The sequence below is a fragment of the Canis lupus genome, chromosome 7, assembly GCF_048164855.1.
Source record: "Canis lupus baileyi chromosome 7, mCanLup2.hap1, whole genome shotgun sequence".
Taxonomy (NCBI): Eukaryota; Metazoa; Chordata; class Mammalia; order Carnivora; family Canidae; genus Canis; species Canis lupus.
In genome coordinates, this window is record NC_132844.1 from 62,224,329 (window position 1) to 62,241,301 (window position 16,973).

General features: G+C 59.2%; 1 protein-coding gene across 2 annotated transcripts; it reads right to left on the minus strand.

Moving 5' to 3' along the window:
* On the minus strand, positions 1–15,801 carry MDFI (MyoD family inhibitor). 2 transcript variants are annotated; one of them, XM_072833073.1, is made up of 5 exons: positions 14,934–15,801; positions 13,892–13,978; positions 6,424–6,606; positions 3,497–3,721; positions 1–759 (listed from the first exon to the last, which is right to left on the minus strand). In XM_072833073.1, exons 2-5 carry the CDS (start codon positions 13,965–13,967, stop codon positions 503–505), a joined length of 741 nt encoding a protein of 246 aa, XP_072689174.1. In that variant the 5' UTR covers positions 13,968–13,978; positions 14,934–15,801; the 3' UTR covers positions 1–502. The 2 variants fall into 2 exon arrangements, with proteins under 2 accessions (XP_072689174.1, XP_072689175.1); XM_072833074.1 differs by lacking the exon at positions 14,934–15,801 and adding an exon at positions 14,114–14,234.
* Between the last annotated feature and the right edge of the window lie 1,172 nt (positions 15,802–16,973).

The window sequence follows — 16,973 nt, forward strand, 5'->3', positions numbered from 1 at the left end:
TGAGATGGACAAATAACTTTATTTACAGCAACAAATAGAACATACCCTCCCTCCATTCCCTCCCTCTTCCCTTCCAGTCTTTTCTATACCCTTCCTGTCCCTCGTGGCCCAGCCCTGCCCTCTGGGGGACCTCAGGGGTCACTGTAAGAGTCAGGCCCCCATGAGGGCCCGGGAAGGAGACTGGGCAGGGGCTCGGCCCAGAGCGGGCTGGGGTGTCTCACTTCACATTTTGCTGTCCTCGGAGCCAGAGGCGGGAGGCGGGCCCCAGGGGCAGGGAGAGGTAGAGAAGCGCACGGCCCACCGGCGCCGCCTCCCTCTCCCCGTTCCTGCCCCCCCTGCCCCCTCTTCACAGTGTTCAGCGGCCCAGGCCCCAAGGGTCCCCGCACCGCTAGGAGGCAGCGGCGCTGCGGGGGGGGGGGGGGGCGCCCCTCCCTCCTTCCCTCCTTCCCTCCTCGGAGCTGGCCCGGGCACATCCCCCCAGCCCCGGGCGGCGGGGGCGGCGTCAGGAGGAGAAGCAGAGCCCGCAGCACTCCATGCAGATCTCCAGGCAGTCGGCGGACTCGCAGCAGGCGTCCACGATGCCGCAGTCCAGGTCGCAGGGCAGGTCGCAGTCGGCGCACTCGCCCGAGCCGCAGCAGCAGCAGCAGAGGCACGAGTCCTCGGAGCTGCAGGAGCCGCACGTGGCGCAGTCCAGGACGATGTTACACAGCGTCAGGAACTCGCAGAACAAGCAGGACAGGATGCAGTGGACACAGCAGTCTGCGGGCGTGGGGGTGGGGGTGGGGGACAGGGCCGGTGAGCCGGCAGGGCCAGGAACCCAGCCACAGAGGGCTCACCCAGTGCGCGGCTACCCTCCCCTTGCTCCTGCGCCCACAGAGGGATGAGATGAGGGGCTCAGCTTCCCTCTGGCTGATGACCCCAAGGAACAGAGTTACATGCACGCACCTGCCTCGCTCCCTGCAGAGCGGGGCTCTGAGCCCCCGCGGTCTGGATTCTGAGTCCCTGCTCTTCCTCATCCTTAGTCATTTATTTAACAAACCCACGTGGTCCCAGGTCCCAGGCACTGTTCAACAAGTGTTGAACATGCCCAGCAAGTGTTAGGCATGAATGGAACTCATTTAAATTTGGCAACAACTCCATGAGATGGGGCTACTATTAGCCCCACTCTACAGATGAAGAAACTATGTGAAGCACATAGAAGTCACTTCAAAATATACCCAGAATCCTCCCATTCTGCTCATCTCTCACCCAGGCAACTGCAAAAATATTCTCACTGGTCATCCCAGTCCCCACCTTTGACTACCCTTCCCTGCATCTACTCCCCACACATCAGCCCAGAGGGACCCTTGCAAAAGGTTGGCAGAGTGCATCCCTCCTGCGCTCAGAACCCTCCAGTGGCTTCCACCTCCCTAGAAGTAAGATCTGGTCTCCTCCCACACTCTTGTCTCCTGAATCACTGCAGCGGTCTTCCGAGACCACCCTCTTTAAAACTGCAGCCTGCTGCCCCACCCCAGCACCCTTAGCCCCTTGCCCTGGGCTGCTTCGCCTTTCCCGGGAAGGACTTAGCACCTTCCACACCACTGCACAGCTTTCTCCTCCTACTGAAACGTAAGCACCACAAGGAGAGGCATCTTTGTTCGTTGTAGTCACCGATATGTTACAAGACCCTAGAAAGCACCTGACATTGAGGGGCTGAGTACATAAATGGTAAGTGAATTAATGCAGGAGCCTACCCGTGGACAGTCAGCTGGTAAGTGATGGAGCTGGGAACCGAAACCAGGCAGGCTGGCTCCGAACCGCTCCGTGCGCTGCCAGGATGCTGAGTTGGCATCCCTCCCAGAGGCTGGGCATGCAGCAGAGCATCCAGTTCCCCTGACCAGGTGTGCCCCTGGCACAAGGCTGCTGGTCCTACGGGAGTCCCACATGCCACAGAGGGTCTGACTCTCTCACCCCATTTCCGTGTAATAGGACTGAGGTCTTGCACAGCTAGAACCCCTGCAAACTACCTGTAAACTGAACAGGGGAGTTCTCTTCCAATGCAAATCCGATGAAGCCACTTCCTTGTTTAAAATCCTTCAATGGCTCCCTATTGCCCTCCAGATAAACACTTTTTTTTAAGAGAGAGAGCAAGAAAGCACTCCTGTGGGCCCACCTGAAGCACGGGGTGAGGGGCAGAGGAAGAGAGAGAATCTTAAGCAGGATCCATACCCAGCATGGAGCTGGAGGCAGGGCTCAGTTCCAGAACCCCGAGGTCATGACCTGGGCCGAAATCAAGAGTCAGCCCCTTAACCGACTGAGCCCCCAGACGCCCCTTACGCTCCAGATAAAAAGTCTAGGTCTGATGCACAGTTCACAAGGTGCCTCCCACCCCCACAGCCCCTGCCTGCTTGGAGTTTCACCTCTCCCCATTCCTCACCTAGACTTAGATAATCTAGCCAAACTAGCCATTTCTCCCTTCTATGCTAATGCTCCCCTGGCTGGATCCTCCTAGTGACCCCCCCTTTTTTTTCCTAGTGACTCTTTAAGGCTTGCTCAGACACCTCCAGAGTTTTCCCAGACTCCCCTCCTCAGCTTTCTAGGCTGGTGTGGGTGTCCCCTGTGTTTGCATAATGTCCCGTGTGTGGTTTTATCACTGTATTTATCACCCCATATGGTGATTACCTGTTTGTCTTTCTCATGAGAGCTTTATGAGGCCAGGGACTGGGTACCCAGCCCATAGCACAGTACCCGGCTCACAGCAGATGCCCAGTACATTTAAATGGATGAATATTCCCTTCATAATTAAGACTGGTGAGCAGAATCTGCCCTGCGGGAAGGCTGATGAACACATTCCGTGCAAATGTGTACACTGAATCCTGTTTGCAGAAGACCAGGCTGGCATCGCCCAACGTGGACAGGACTCACTCAAAACTTCTGGGGTGAAGGTCAAGTACCACTTGAGCCACAGGCTGCTGTCACCCACACTGAACTGATGCCTGGTGGGGCAGGGAAGCCAGCTGCCCAGGGTGGCCCAGCAGAGGACCCTCGTGTTACCAGAACAATGGCTAGTGTATCTGGGTTCTCTGACTTCCTGCCACACCCCCAGTTAATATCTGATGGTGCATCCTTTTATTCTGCTCTCACTAAACAGATGGTCCACTCCTTGAGGAAAATTTTGTTTCCAGAACTTGACTGGCTTACGCTGGCTCAGCCCAGATGGTTTTGTTCCTTGTTACAGCAATTCTGGGAGAGCATGGACGGGAAGGGATTAGTCTTGAGAACAGAGCTATGCCTCACTTTACCCAGCAGGTGTAAATTGGCAGATTCCCTGGAGGCAGTGTGAACACCGGGTCTCCTGGGCCCCACCTGGAGGTTCAGATCCCATTGGCCTGGAGTGGGGCTGAGCCTGCATGTAACCAGCAACTTGGTAAGGGTGCTGCTGCTCGTCCCTGCATCATGCTTGGAGGCGCCCAACTTGGAAGGCCTTGTCTAGGGAGAGCGGGGATGGGGTGCTTACCTTCCTGCGCCTGGAGGGGGATCTGGGAGGCAGTAGATTTGGTGCTGCTCTTACTCTTCTTGCTGCCCTGGCTGGCTAGAGATGGGTGCGTCTGCAACTTCCGGTGGGCTTTAGGGCCACCCAGGGCACCATTTCCTGCCCGCCTGGTGCTGCTCAGCTCTGAGGGGTGGCCTGAGCCATTTGCCACTAGTGGGGTGCAGCCCAAGGGGTTCCCCTGAGGCTGGCCTAGAGAGATGATGAGAAAGATTAATGGGGGTGAGGGTGGGGGGCGCCCAACCTCCCAGAGCTCTGCCCTAATCCTGCCTTCTTTCTTAGATATACCACGGGTCACCTAGCCAGCCCTCTATTCTGCAGATGGGGAAACTGAGGCCCAGAGAACAAAACTGACTTGCCCAGAGGCACATCAGGAAATAGTAGAGTTGAGCCTGTCTTTTCTGGAAAAGACAGAGGTGCAAGGCAAGAGCAGAGGCTCAAAGCCCCGGATCCCACCATCTTATCCCATGTGAAATCCACTCTTCTGCTCTTGGGGTCCTGGGGTTTTGGCAGGAGTGGCAGTGGTCAGGGAGGAGGGATAAGGACTGTTTGGCTGGGGTGCAGAGGACAGCAGTGAAGCAGTTAACCTTCACCTTGGCCCCTGCCAAGCCCCCAGCTGTTTTTGCCCTTGGTGTGCTGGGTGATTTATTGGAAACATCTGTTTGGAGATGAACGCCCTGGCCCTGGACTCCAGGGGCACCTCAGAGGAGCCCCTCTATCTCCTCTTCCACTTCAACTCCCCTGCCCTGTCTGCTTTTGTGGGGTGACTGGCAGAAAAAACCTAGTAGGGGGCCCAGAATGAGGGGGGAAAGAAGGCAAGAGATGCCCATGGGGAGATCCCTGAGGTCAGGAACTCTCTGAGTCCCCATCCCAGGCTGAGGGACCAAGCTTCAGCTTCATCACTGGGGTACATAGAAGCTGGGGATAAAGCACCCAGTTCCTTCCTTACACTAGATTTGCTCACCTGAATGGTGTGGTTCTGTTTGCAAGAGATGGGGGGCAGACGTGTGTGTGTGTGTGTGTGTGTGTGTGTGTGTGTAGGAAGGGACTGAGAAGGGGACGTGGAGAGCTCTGGGACACCTCAGTCATTCAGGGCTGCTGGTTCCTGGGTGGCACCCTCTGTAAATGCCTAAAAGTTGGGCACTTTCATCCCATAGGCATGGGGGTCTGGGTCCCTGACTCCCTCCAGGCCAGGCCTCTGGGTTTGAACTGTACGAGAAGGAGGTGTCTTGGAGGGTGGTGCTGGAGGTTGCAGACAGGGGAAGGTGGCCTCAGTGCTTCCCCTGCCAGAGAGGGCTGGGCCTGCTGAAAGATGGTTGTAGTGACATCACATCATGGAGCACTTCCTGCCTGCCAGCCACTCTTCTGAGTGCCTGATGTGCCATTCTCTCACGAACCCTCTCAGTTTCTCCCTAGGGCAGTATCCACCTTTCACAGAGGAGGGAACTGGGTCCCAGAGAAGCAGAGTAACTTGTTCACTGTCCCACAGCCCTGAGAGGGCAAAACTTGCCCAAAGTTCCACAGCTAGGAAGTGGGGCGAGGATAGGATGGAGGTGAGGGGAAGGAGCTGAAGGCTAGGTGGGGAGTCAGGGGAGGATGGGACACGGGACTCTGGAGAAGCTCCACGCTGGGAGCCTCTGGCCCTGAGGTGTGGCTGGTGCCTGCATCTGGGTAAACAGGGGGAAGGCCAGGGGAAGCAGCCAGGCCTGAATCATCCTGCTCCCACCTCCTGGCCCCAAGGCGGGAGACCAGCCTGAGTCCTCGGTCAGCTTCCGTGCCCCCTGCCCTGATGCCTACACATGGGCACGGTGGCCAGAGGGCGGGAGTGTGTGGTGAGGCTGAGGGCCCTGGGAGGTTCGGACAGACACAGAGCTTGCTGTGGCCATGGCCGTGGGGGTGGCCATGGGGACTGAGTCACAGAACAAACACTTGGGCCCCTAGACACAGAGGTGTCTGTCCAACTCCCATCCAGGCCCCCTCCTCTGTGGCCACGGCGCTGACCTCTTTCTCTCAATTCTGCTGGTGGGTGTGTCTAGAGGAGGCTGAGGGCAGTGCGCTAGCAGGATTTAGTAACCCTGACTTCCAGGGAGTCCAACTTAGCCCCAGCTGCCCTGGCAGAAGGCGGCTCCCTGCTCAGCCATGCCAGCTGAGCAGACAGGCAGAGGAAAGAGCACTGAGCCAGGAGACCCGAGTTCCCCGGCTGTGTCCAGGCTGCGTGGTTCTGTGCGCCTCGGTTTCCTCACCTGTAAAACGGACCTGGCGCTGGCCATCCTGCTGCCTCACTACAGGCTGGTTTGAGGAGTTTGTGAGGCATCATTCAGGGAAAGAAGGCTGGAAAGTGCAAATGTGTCTATAGATTTTGTGACCCCTATTATTAATTACAAATGGCTCTGGCTGCCTCCTCCCCTGCTCGTGAGGGTGACGGGGAAGAGTTCTCTCCCTCCCAGGACCTCCGTGGAGGCCTTGAGACAAGCCTGGGAATAGGCTCCTTTCTGTTCAGATTAGCTAGGGGCTTCTCTCTTTCCTTTTCACCCTGGATCCCCTGAAGGGTGGGCTGTAGCGGGCTCTGGCTTCTGGCCCTCAGCACCCCCAGCTCTCTTCCTCCTTTCATACGGCCCCACGCCCTCTTGTCTTGAACCATATTGCCTGGAGCCCGTCCACGCTCCTTGTGAACTGATGTTATACTCATCATTTTGTATGTGAAGGGCTCTTTCCTAGACAGCAAGGGCACTGACAGTGTGCTACACCTTTTCATTGCCCACACTTTGAGGCTCTGGCCCCGTGCTAGGCTCCCGCGGGCACCCACCATGTTGCTGCCAGCCCGTATGGATAGCATGCCCCTAGGGCAACCCCTACATGTTACCACTCCCACCCCCTGGCCCTCCAGGACTCACGTGTCACAGCTTCTGTGGGGACATGGAGGTCAGTGCTGTCCAGGGCCTGAGGGGCCCCAGGGCCATTGCCTTGGGGCATGGGGGGCGCCGCCTCCTCCAGGGAGCCCTCCTCTAGCGCTGTCTCCAAAGGGTGAGTGGATCCTGTTACTACCTCCAGCCCAGGCAGGAGGGATGGGGTCTGGGCTGGAGAAAAAACACACGACCAAGGTATATTTTCCTGGTGCCCTCCTGTCTGCCCGGCCCTGGTCCCCTTCCCACAGCCCAGAATGCCATGTGCCCTCATTCCTGGTCTCTTTATACCAGCTACCCAGCCCTTACCCTCTCTGGCAATAGTGCCAGACTCCAAAATAGAAAGCTGCCAAAACACAAGCCACGAGTGGTCAAGAGTGCGTGTATCTATGTGTGTACATGAGCGTGTGCACGTGGGTCTGTGAGTTCATGGGGGAGAGGGGCCAGGGATGTGCAGTAGAAAGGAGGGAAGTGGGGAGAAACACGGCACAGGAGAAGATAGACAAGGATGGAGACACAGGGACAGGGAAAGAGTCAAAGGAAAGGTAAGAAGGAGGGACAGACAACATCAGAAGGCAGGATTGGGCACCAGAGGAGGGGTCCCCCAGAAGCCCCGTGACACAGGCCTGGAACAGGAAGGAGACTCAGCAGAGACTCCGTGAGGGGGAGGCAGGGGCGACAGAGAAGGGAGTGTGCTGTACGAGCAGGGCCAGAGGGACAGGCAGTGAGAAGCCAGGTCAGGGAGAGACCATGATAGCAGGAGAGAGGTTCAGAGACCTGGGGGTGAGGAGAAGGATGGGCCAGGCAGGAAGGGAGGCAGGGAGCCGGCCCAAGACACTGGGAAGAGGCGGACCGCAGCCACATGTAATTACAGTGACCAGCTCGGCCCCTCTGCGCAGGGTGGGCGGAAGGCAGAAATGGAGCCACCTTCAAACCCACTGCTCCTGAGGCAGCAGGACTAGGCCCCCTGGGCCCAGGGGAAGAGGAGTAGGGGGTTGGGAGTGGGGGCCCAAGCAGAAAGGGGCTTGAACTCCCAACTCTTAGCACCACCAGGGTTGCAGGAAGGCCTGAGGGTAAGGGGGGAGAAGGAAGGCAAGTCAGGGGTCATGGGGCTCGGGGCCAGGCTAGCCATTCCAGGGTGTAGGGTGCATCCTGAGCCTCTCATCAGACCCCCCAGTTGTGCACTCAGGGTGACAGGGGCTTCGACAGGGTGTTGAAGGCATATACCCACTATATGCCATGTTGAGAGCAGGGCAGACACAGAAATGAGAGACTCAGAGAAACACAGACACCACGAGGGCACAGGGAGAGGAGAGCCACAGGCAACGGCGGAGAAAAAGAAAGGGCAAGAACCCAGAGCGTAAATGATCAACACCCGCCTCCTCACACACCACACAAAGTGACCAAGAGAGAGACACGCCCCGGGCGACCGAGAGAGATAGACAAAAGACTAGTCTTAGAAATAGAAACAGACTCAATCACAGAGAACGCAGGCGCCTGCATGTGTTGGTCTTCGTCTCCCTTCTGTCTCCAGATGAAGGCCAGGCTGAGAGAGGAGGCCCGGAGAAGGCCACCGTTAGAGGAGCCAGTGAAGGTGGGGCCTGTAGGGCAGGGGGGCTGGGAGCAGCCTGAGGGGAGGGCACCACTCAGGGGCTCAGCTGCACTGGTGGCCCTGAGCAAGCCCTGTTCCAAAGATCCCCATCCCCCATGCAAGGGTGCCCCAGGGGGCCCAAGGAGGCAGCAGAGAGAACAGCAGGCTTGAGGGATGTGCTTACACCTGCCTAGGAAAACCCAGCAGAGACAGGTGTTGGGGTGGGAGAGGGGCCCAGGGCTCCTGCAAGCTCTGGAGGGCTGCAGAGTGACCTCGGCTCATGGTGACCTCGGCTGCTCCAAGGAGGCAGGGGTCAGTTCCGTCCTGCCCCATCCACTCTTTGGGCCAGTTGAGAGCCCCCTCACTACTGGGCTAATGAGTGGGGAGTCAAATGGCTTTGGAAGATCCCCGGGCTGGGACAAGGGGAGCAGGTGAGGACATCCAGGGAGGAGCGATGCCTGCTGGCTGGTGCCTCTCCCAGCCCGAATCCTGGTCTACAACAGGTCAGCTGTGGTTCCTGGGGGCCAAGACCAAGCTGGCTTGAAGAAAGAGGCTCAGAGCTTGGTCCTAGCCCCTAGGAAGGGAGGGGCCTGCCCGGGTCCAGCCTCTGGCCCTAGAGGCACCGTGCCACGGCTGGACAGGCAGCGCTGTCTCTCCTGCGTGTGGTATAATGAAAAAGGCCTGAGTGAGGAGCTCGGAGATCCAAGCCCTGGCTTTTAGCACTAAGCAACTTGGCCAAGTTACCAGGACTTGTGTTCCTTTGTATGTAAAGGGTGGGGAGGAGGGTCCTCATGCTTGTCCTTCAGGGTTTCCTAGAGTAAATGAACTGCTCAGCAGTGCCCTGGCATGTAGGGGCCATTCATGAAACCTTTCCATCCACCCACCTACCTACCTTCCTTCCTTCCTTCCTTCCTTCCTTTCTTTCTTCTTTCTTTCCTTTTTCCCTCTCTGCACTGTTTGGTTTACCATTTATTAAGCAGCTATTATGCACCTTGCAATAGGTCAAGTGCTAGGTAGACCAAAGCAAGGAAGAGGGGGGCCCTGTCTCAGGGGTTCTCTGCGGCGGCTGGTGGGCAGTCCCAAACACTTCGGGGCAGGAGGTACACTAGGGCTGTGGAAGCTCAGAAGATGGGCACCCATCCCGGGGGTGTGCATGCATGTGTGTGCGTGTGCACATGCGTGTGTGTGTGTGTGTGTGTGCGCGCGCATGTGCACGCATGTATCCAGGAGGCTTCCTGGAGAAGATGGTGCCCATCCTGGGTCTTGAATGATAATCAGCAAAGAAGGAAAAAAAGGACATTTCAAGAAAAGCAGCAGGGTGAGCGGCTGCAGCATGAACAAGGGAAGCCACAGCCATTGGAGGTGTTGAGGCCAGTTGGGGAGCCTAGAGAGCCCGGACCTCGCAGTCACTTCCTAGGCTTTCTCCTGAGGTCACTGGGGTGCACACTGATGACACCATCAATCCTGTAGTAAAAGGAGATTGTAGTAAAAGGGATTGCAGCTTTCTTGGCCTACCTCCAGGGTTGGAGAGGGATGAAGGCAAGACAGAGGGGTTGGGGAGACTCGTCCCCATTTCTGCCCTCCTTCCCCACTGTCGCCACTCTCTGGCAGTCTCTCCTTGTGGGTCACCTCCAGGGCTGGTGACCTTGAGGCCGATGGGGGCAGCTAGTTAGAGAGCCTGGACCAAGTCCCGAGGAGGCCCTCCTGCAGGAAACCTGCCATTCTAGGGCGAGCCTCAGACGGGGGACAGATATCAGGGAGGAAAGACAATCCAGTGCAGTCACCTTGACCTGGAAACACAGAGGCACAGGCCTCCTGAAGCCAGAAGGGGACTCAGCAGATGTGACACTAAGGGCCTAAGAGGAACCCGTGCTAAGTGGCCAGAGACACAGAAGCAGAATGAGAATGGGAAGGCATCAAGCTCAGGGGAAGACCTGAGCTACGAAGGAGATACTACCCAGAAGGCCTGGTGCCAAGAAACAGCTCTCCCTAGAAGCACAGGGAGCAGAAAAGTCAGACAAAAGGTGGAGCCCAAGTGCTCAACCATCAAGAGAACAAAAGAGCCTCATTTTGCTTCTTGGGACCAGGAGCCCCTGCTGGTCAGCCACAGAGGACATCTCTGGGGAGAAGCTCCCATAAGAATGCTCGAGAGGGTAGAAATGCAGCATGGGCTGGAGGGAAGCAGTGGCCAGCAAAGGCCAAGGATTCTTACATGGATGCACAATTCATGTTTGGCATAAAGGGGTCTGCCAAGGAGGGCAGGAAGCGGGGGTGGGATGCTGGCGTCCCTGGTTAGGGCCCCATCCTCTCCGGAGGCACCACCTGCCCGCCCAGCTATATATACCTACTCCATTTGTCCAGAGAGCACTTTTTTCTAATGTTCACAGGGGCCCATACACGATATACCGGTGGCATCTCTGAGCAGAAGCCCCAGCCCCGCACCTCTTTCTAGGGTCTCCATCTACAAGAGGGAATGCAGAAAGGCAGCAGCCCCTTTGCCTCAATATACTATCTTCTGTAACACAGGTTAGGGTTTGAGCCAATGCCTTGAGTTCTGGAAGGACCTCCCAGAATGGAGTGGGAAAGTCCTGTTTAAATCCACAAGCATGGGGCGCCTGGATGGCTCAGTTGGTTAAGCGTCTACCTTTGGCTCAGGTCATGAACTCAGAGTCCTGGGATTGAGTCCCACATTGGACTCTTTGCTCAGCAGGGAGTCTGCTTCTCCCTCTCCCTATGGCCCTTCCCCATGCTTGTGCCCACTCTCTCACTGTCTCAAATAAATAAATTAAATCTCAAAAAAGAAAAATCCATAGCCCAAGAGGGAAGGCCAAGAGACTCACAGCTTCAGCAGGAGCCCACAGCTGCCTGCTGTCCACCAAAGTAAGAGGTGTTCCTGGACCGAGGAATGGGGGGGACCTCTTTCAGGTGGGATGGGTTCACTCCAAGCCTGTTAAGTGCCCACAGGGCCTTTGTTCTGGAGCAACAATCTCTGGTGGCTCAAACCCAGACCTCTCCATTGTCTTGTGAACAGAGGAGCCGAGCGTCCCCCTTGGAGCTCTGACTATCTCTGGAGAGGGCCAGAACTTCTCCACTCAGAGAGCAGTGACTGGAATCCCACACTCCAGTCTCTCCTTGGCCTGGTATTCAAGGGCTCAGTCTACATCTTCAATTTGATGAATGGACAGAGATCCTGTGTTCCAGGCAGCCTGATCTCTCCATGGCCCCAGGTCACCACTGGGCCTTCTGACAATGCTCCAATCCACCCATTCTCATATTGTTCCTCTTGACCAGAAGGTTCTAACCCTCTTCTTTCCCACTCCCCTAATCGAACCGGTCCTTCAGGGCTCAGCTCTAGCTCCTCTTCTTCAAGCAAGCCTTCCCCTGACACCCAAGCCAACGGTCCCTCCTTGGAGTGGCCCATCTACTGAGGACTTAGCACCAACCTAGCCATCCTCTTGTTACTTAGGACTGGGGAGTGAAGTTCTGGCAGTGAGCACTCAGCAAATGTCTGGTGGTGAGAACTGAGTCCTGGAATTTAGGATGCCCCAGGTTAGGGCAAGAAAAGAATGAGGGGGTGAGGCCTGGGGGAGTGGGCTCCAAACCCCAAGAAGGAGAGAATGTGGGCTCACTGGATGCACACTTGTGACATACTAGTCACAATCCTGGCCACCAGGCTGAGGACTGAAGAGGGCCTGAGTTGGCCAGTTAGGCTGGGTTGGGTTGGTTTTATTTTAGGTCTGAAGGCTCCAATTCCCCAGGAAATTCAATTGAGAACCAAGAGCTGGAATGTGACGCCTCAGTGCTGGACAGAAATCTTCTGTGGGTTAGGGAGCCAGGCTCTCCAGGGCTCACAGGGTGGAGTGGGGAGGAGGCACTGGGGGAGCCGAGGGTGTGGGGGCTTGGCCACTTGCCCCAATCAGAGGTGCCCCAAGTCCCCTTGCACCCTGTCTGCATCTGGGGCAGTTGAGGGGGGGTGACTTCCTCCCTGGCAGTGCTGCCAGCCGGGGGGGCCCTAGGAGCAGTGCTATGGCCTGGCTGGCTGTTCAGCACTCAGCAGGGAGTGTGGGGGACTCTGGTCTACGCTTCAGGCGGCTGTGGGGTTTTGGCTGGGTCTCTTGCGGTTTGGGCTTCCTGGGCAGCAGGGTTCATTCTCCCAAGGCGGCAGAGCCAGGCCTCCTCACATTATGAAAGCCACATTGTCTGGCCCAGCCCAGGCTGGGGAGGGGGCTCTCTGGGCTGCTGGAAGGGTGGGGGGAGGGTGCCTCAAGTTACAGACTGGGGCTTACCCCTCTAGGTGGCCCACCCTGCCCCAGAACATTGAGTCCCCAGCTCCCTGCTGAGCCTCAGAATGGGTCACACGGGAGAGCACATCTTGCAAGGAGGTAGTAGGTGACAGAGCAGAGAAAAAGGAGAAGTGGAGAAAAAAGGCAGGGCGAAGGGAGAGGGTGGAAGAGAGGCCCAGAAAGTGGAGCGGGGAGGGGGGTGGCCAGTGAGAGAGGCCAAGAAGGAGAGAGGTTCTCAGAGAGAAAGATCCTTCCCGTCCCGCCCCAACCTCTCTCTCCAGGCTGAAAGAAGTGCACTTCTTGGAGAAGCTCATCCCCCAGAAGTCTCTGCTCCAGGGGCCCCAGGAAGAGGAGAGAATCTGAGGCTGGGGGGGCGGGGGGATGCTCAGCCGACACATTAGTCCCATGTATGTGCTGGCCCTTGGCCAGACATCTCCCACTTGTCCTCACTCTGCTGTAGGAGACGCCCCACCAGGCCTGGCTTGGGTGTGCACTAGGTAGACGGCCTTCCCCAACAGGCACACAGGCCCCTCTGGGCAGATGTGGAGACTGAGGCCCAAAGGGGGAAGGACTTGTCCAAGGCCATCAGCCAGTTAGTGTCAGACGGAGGTCCAGGACCAGACCTTCTTTCTTATTCAGACACTCAAAGAGGGGAGAAGAGGAGAATTGGGGTGGCTGAGAGGAAGGCAAAAGAATGAGACCAACCTACACTGGGTTTAAAGTCCAGAAATCTGGGCCTAGACTCCTGCTCTCCACCCGGCTGCCCCCGAACAAATCCCAGCTGCTCCTGACTTCTCCCTGGCCCTGCCTGCCACGGGGAGCCTCGGCCTCCATGGGTATCGCAAGGAGACCGGTCTGAGGGCCACAGCCAGCACCCCCAGGGAGCCACAAAGCCTTCCAGGGTTGGGAGGCTCCTGCAGGAATCCCAGAGAGATTACAGACCCCGGGAGTTGGGGTAAGTGCATTTCACTTGGTTGGAGTGTGTGTGCGTGCGTGTGCACGCGTGCGCGCCAGCAGGGTCGGAGCTGCAGGGAACGGGGCCGGGCTGGGGTGGGGAGGAAGACGAGGGAGACAAGATGGCAAGGAGGGGAGGGGCTGGGTCCTGGAGCCGCTCGAGGCGGACAAAAGTTTTCGGGAAGCGCTGCGCTCCGGCTGGGATGGGGGAAGGGAAGGAGAGAAGGACTCAGACACCCCAAGCCCCGCCTGGGGCCCCCATAAATATTTACACACTGGGCAGAAACGGTTAGGACACGAATCCCAGACGGACAGACACCGCGGTGTGTGTGTGTCTGGTGTTGGGAGTGGGGGTAGTTGGAGCCAATTTGGCGCAGCCGCTGTCTCCACTCGGCCCTGCCCCCATCACCCCAGCCCTCCACTCTTCTTGGACCCGGTCCCCGATTCCCAGTGTCCTCACCCCCCATCCGCACCCAAGCTCCCCGGAACCGTCTCCCCGCGTTTCAGGGAAAAGGAGTGAGGGTGCGCAAATGCCCCCACCCACTCCCCCAGCTCGCCTCCCCGCCCCCCACCCCCCTTCCAGCCGCCCGCCCCGCTCCCCTCCAGCCTCGCTCTCCATCCCAGGTCCTACCTGGGCCCGGGGCGGCGCTGGGGGCACCATGGGGCGCGTCGCAGTGAGGGGGACGCTGGCCGCTCACCTGGGACATCGGCCCGGGACCTGCAGAAAACAGGGCTCAGCGGGCGGGGCCGACCTTCCCCCTGGCGCGAGCAGGGCAGAGGGGGACGCGCAGGGGGTGACCGCGCCGCCGACGCGCGCCTCCCCCGGTTCCAGCGCGGCCACCGACCGACTTACTCGTGCAAGCTGCGCGCCACTCGCTCGGCCCGCGGGGATCACCGCCCGGGGGCTGCCATGCGCGCCTGCGGAGGGCGCCCCACCGAGGGGCCGCTCGGCTCCCCGCCCTGGCCCCGCGCCCCCTCCCCTCTCACTCGCTCCTTTCTCCCATCGCGGCGCCAGCGCGCGCCGCTCGCCCCCTTCCTTCTTCCTTCTCTCTCTCCGGCCCCCTCGCTCCTCCCCGGCTCGCCTCTCCCCTCCCCTCCTCCCAGGCCCACCCTCTCCCCGCCCCCTCCTCGCCTTCCCCGTCGCCCCCTCCCCCCCGCGTCCCGGCCCCGAGCCGCCTGGGCCGGACACGTCTGTCCGCGGGGCGCCGCGGCCCGAGCCCCCACAGGAAGCCGACTCCTCGCGTTTCCTCCGCGACCTCGGAGCCCGGCCCCAGGCTCCCCAGGTCCCCGCTCGCCCCCAGGCCCGGCGCCCCGAGGGGCCGCCGGAGGAGCTGCGGCTTCGCCTTCTGCCCTGAACTCTGCAAAAGTTTTCGGAAAGTCAGGAGAGTGAGAGAGAAACCGCTCTGACCGCAGCCACCTCGAGGCAATTGCCTCAATAGTCGTGGCCCCAAATCTCATTGTCCCAAAGGTGGGAGTGATCAGAGACCTCGGGCCCTTCTCCCACCCCGTAGGGCGCCGTCCGGGGCCGGGGGCTCACAGACCTCGTGCTCGCTCGCGCCGCCAGAAGCTGTCCCTCCGGGAACCCGGTTGGTGGCCGCCTGGCCTCCCGCGTCCCTAGCAGTCCCGAGCATCCCGAACCCCCAGCCCCGCCAGCTGTGCGTGAGAACACCAACCTCGCAGGCAGAGGGAGTTCCCCGAGTTCAGCCCTTCTTTTGGCTCCAGACCGGAATCCGAGGCCTTCCAAGTTGCGGGTGCGCGAGGAGAGAGGACAGAAGGGGCCCCTGCAGGCAGGGACGGCCCGACGGCACATCTGCGACCGTGCGGGTCCCTCCCGGGGGCCCTGGGGACGGAAGGAGCCGCCGTCGGGCAGCGCGGGGTGGGGGAGGGCGAGGACCCTCCACGCGACTCTGGGGCCAGGACCCGACGAGGGCCAGGGTTTGGAGGCTGCGGCCCCGCGGGCGGGGGCCGGGCGCGCCCGTGGGACGAGCCTCAGGTGGGGCCGCCGCCGAGGTGCCAGCTCCGGGCCGCGCTTGACCCGGGCGGCCTGGGAGCCCAGCCTGGGCGCCCCACCGCGCCCGCCAGCGAGCAATTAGGGAGGCGGCGGCGGCGGCGCCGGGCCAGTTCCCCCCAGACCCCGCCTTCCCGCCGGCCCGAAGCCCGAGGCTGGGACGCGGGGGCCGAGCGGGGGCCGAGCGGGGGCCGAGCGGGGGCCGAGCGGGGGCCGAGCCGGGGACTCGCTCTCTCCCGGCCTCCTCCGGCCCCCGCAGGCGCTACTCACGCCCTCCAAGGCCCCTGCGGCGCCGTCGCGGCCAGGACGGCGGTGGCCCCACGGTGCTCGCCGCTCTCACTCCTCGCCGCCGCTTCCCTGCGGGGAGCCCAGGTGGCTGCGGCCGGAAGGGGGGGCCCCGGCCCGGGAGGAAGGGTCCCGCTCCCGGGGCCGGGCTCCCTGCTGCGGGGCCCTGGCCTGGCGTCCCGGGAGCCAGCCCGGATCCGGCTGCTGTCTGGGAGCTCTGGAGAGCAGAGTGGACTCCCCCTTCCTGGCAAGGGCTGAGTCACCGGGACGCACCCGCGCCGGGCTCCGCGACTGCTGCATTCTTACCGGCTTACCTGGGCCTGCGGCGTGGGCCTCGCCCTCCTCCAAGGGTGGCGGTGGGGGGCAGGGGACGTTGTCTCCAGGGCAGCCCCCACCTTCTCTCTCTGTCCTCTCCTGCATATGGGGCCTCCTCCTCAAGCACTGACCCTAAGTGATGCACCCCTTCTCAATCCCTATCCCCGCCCCTAAACTCTGGGTCAGCCCAGTCCTCAGCCTTACTGTTAGTCGCTGGCTTGAGCTCAGAACCCTAGGAATCTGGCCCTGCACTAATTAATATGTTTGGTTTGTTGGAAATGTAAAATATGCTCTAAGTTGAATCCCACATGCCAGTTTTACAGGTGTGCTCAGTTCGTGGAAATTCAGCACGGTGAACATTTAAGGTTCATGCGCTTTTTTGGTGTGCCTATGATGCTCCAATAAAAAGTTAAAAAAATGAACACTCATCAAAATCAACACTCCAGGACAGAGCGCAGTAGGATGTAATGGCCAGGTGGCGGGCCTCATCCCCATGTTTCCCTGGTGAAGTCTTTTCATCTCTCTGAGCCTCCAGAGGGATCAACATTGGGGCCCTCAGGGTAGAAATCGGCCCTTTCACTGTTATCCAGGACTAGGACTAGGGTAAGATAAATGGGGCACTTAGCTAGGGTGCAAAATTTAGAAGGGTGCTGAGACAAAGAACGTTTTAATCCAATATTTTAGTATTTAAAAAAAAGCCAGAACAGCAAATTACAGCCCTGCTGGCCAGCTGCCTGTTTTTATAAAGTTTTATTGGAACCAGGGCTGGCATTAGAGTGAAGCCAGTGAGACGGGATCGTGCGAGTGCAGACTTACATCCTGTGTTGATTTAAGATGTTGGCAATTTGTGCATCGTGGAATTTTTTTTCTTGCATTCATTTTGATTTTTAGACATATTGCAGGAAAATATTGTTTATCTTCATTGCAGAGTCTTCTGATGCCCCTTTAAGTTTTGCACCTGTGCCAGGTGCCTTGATCACTCTAGGCCTTGTATACCACTCTTCCTGAAGGACCTGGCTAGGACCCTAGGGTAAAGGAGCATAGGTTGAAGTTTCCCCCTCCACTCACTCACACACAACATCAGGTGGGCTCTGCTCCCCAGCCC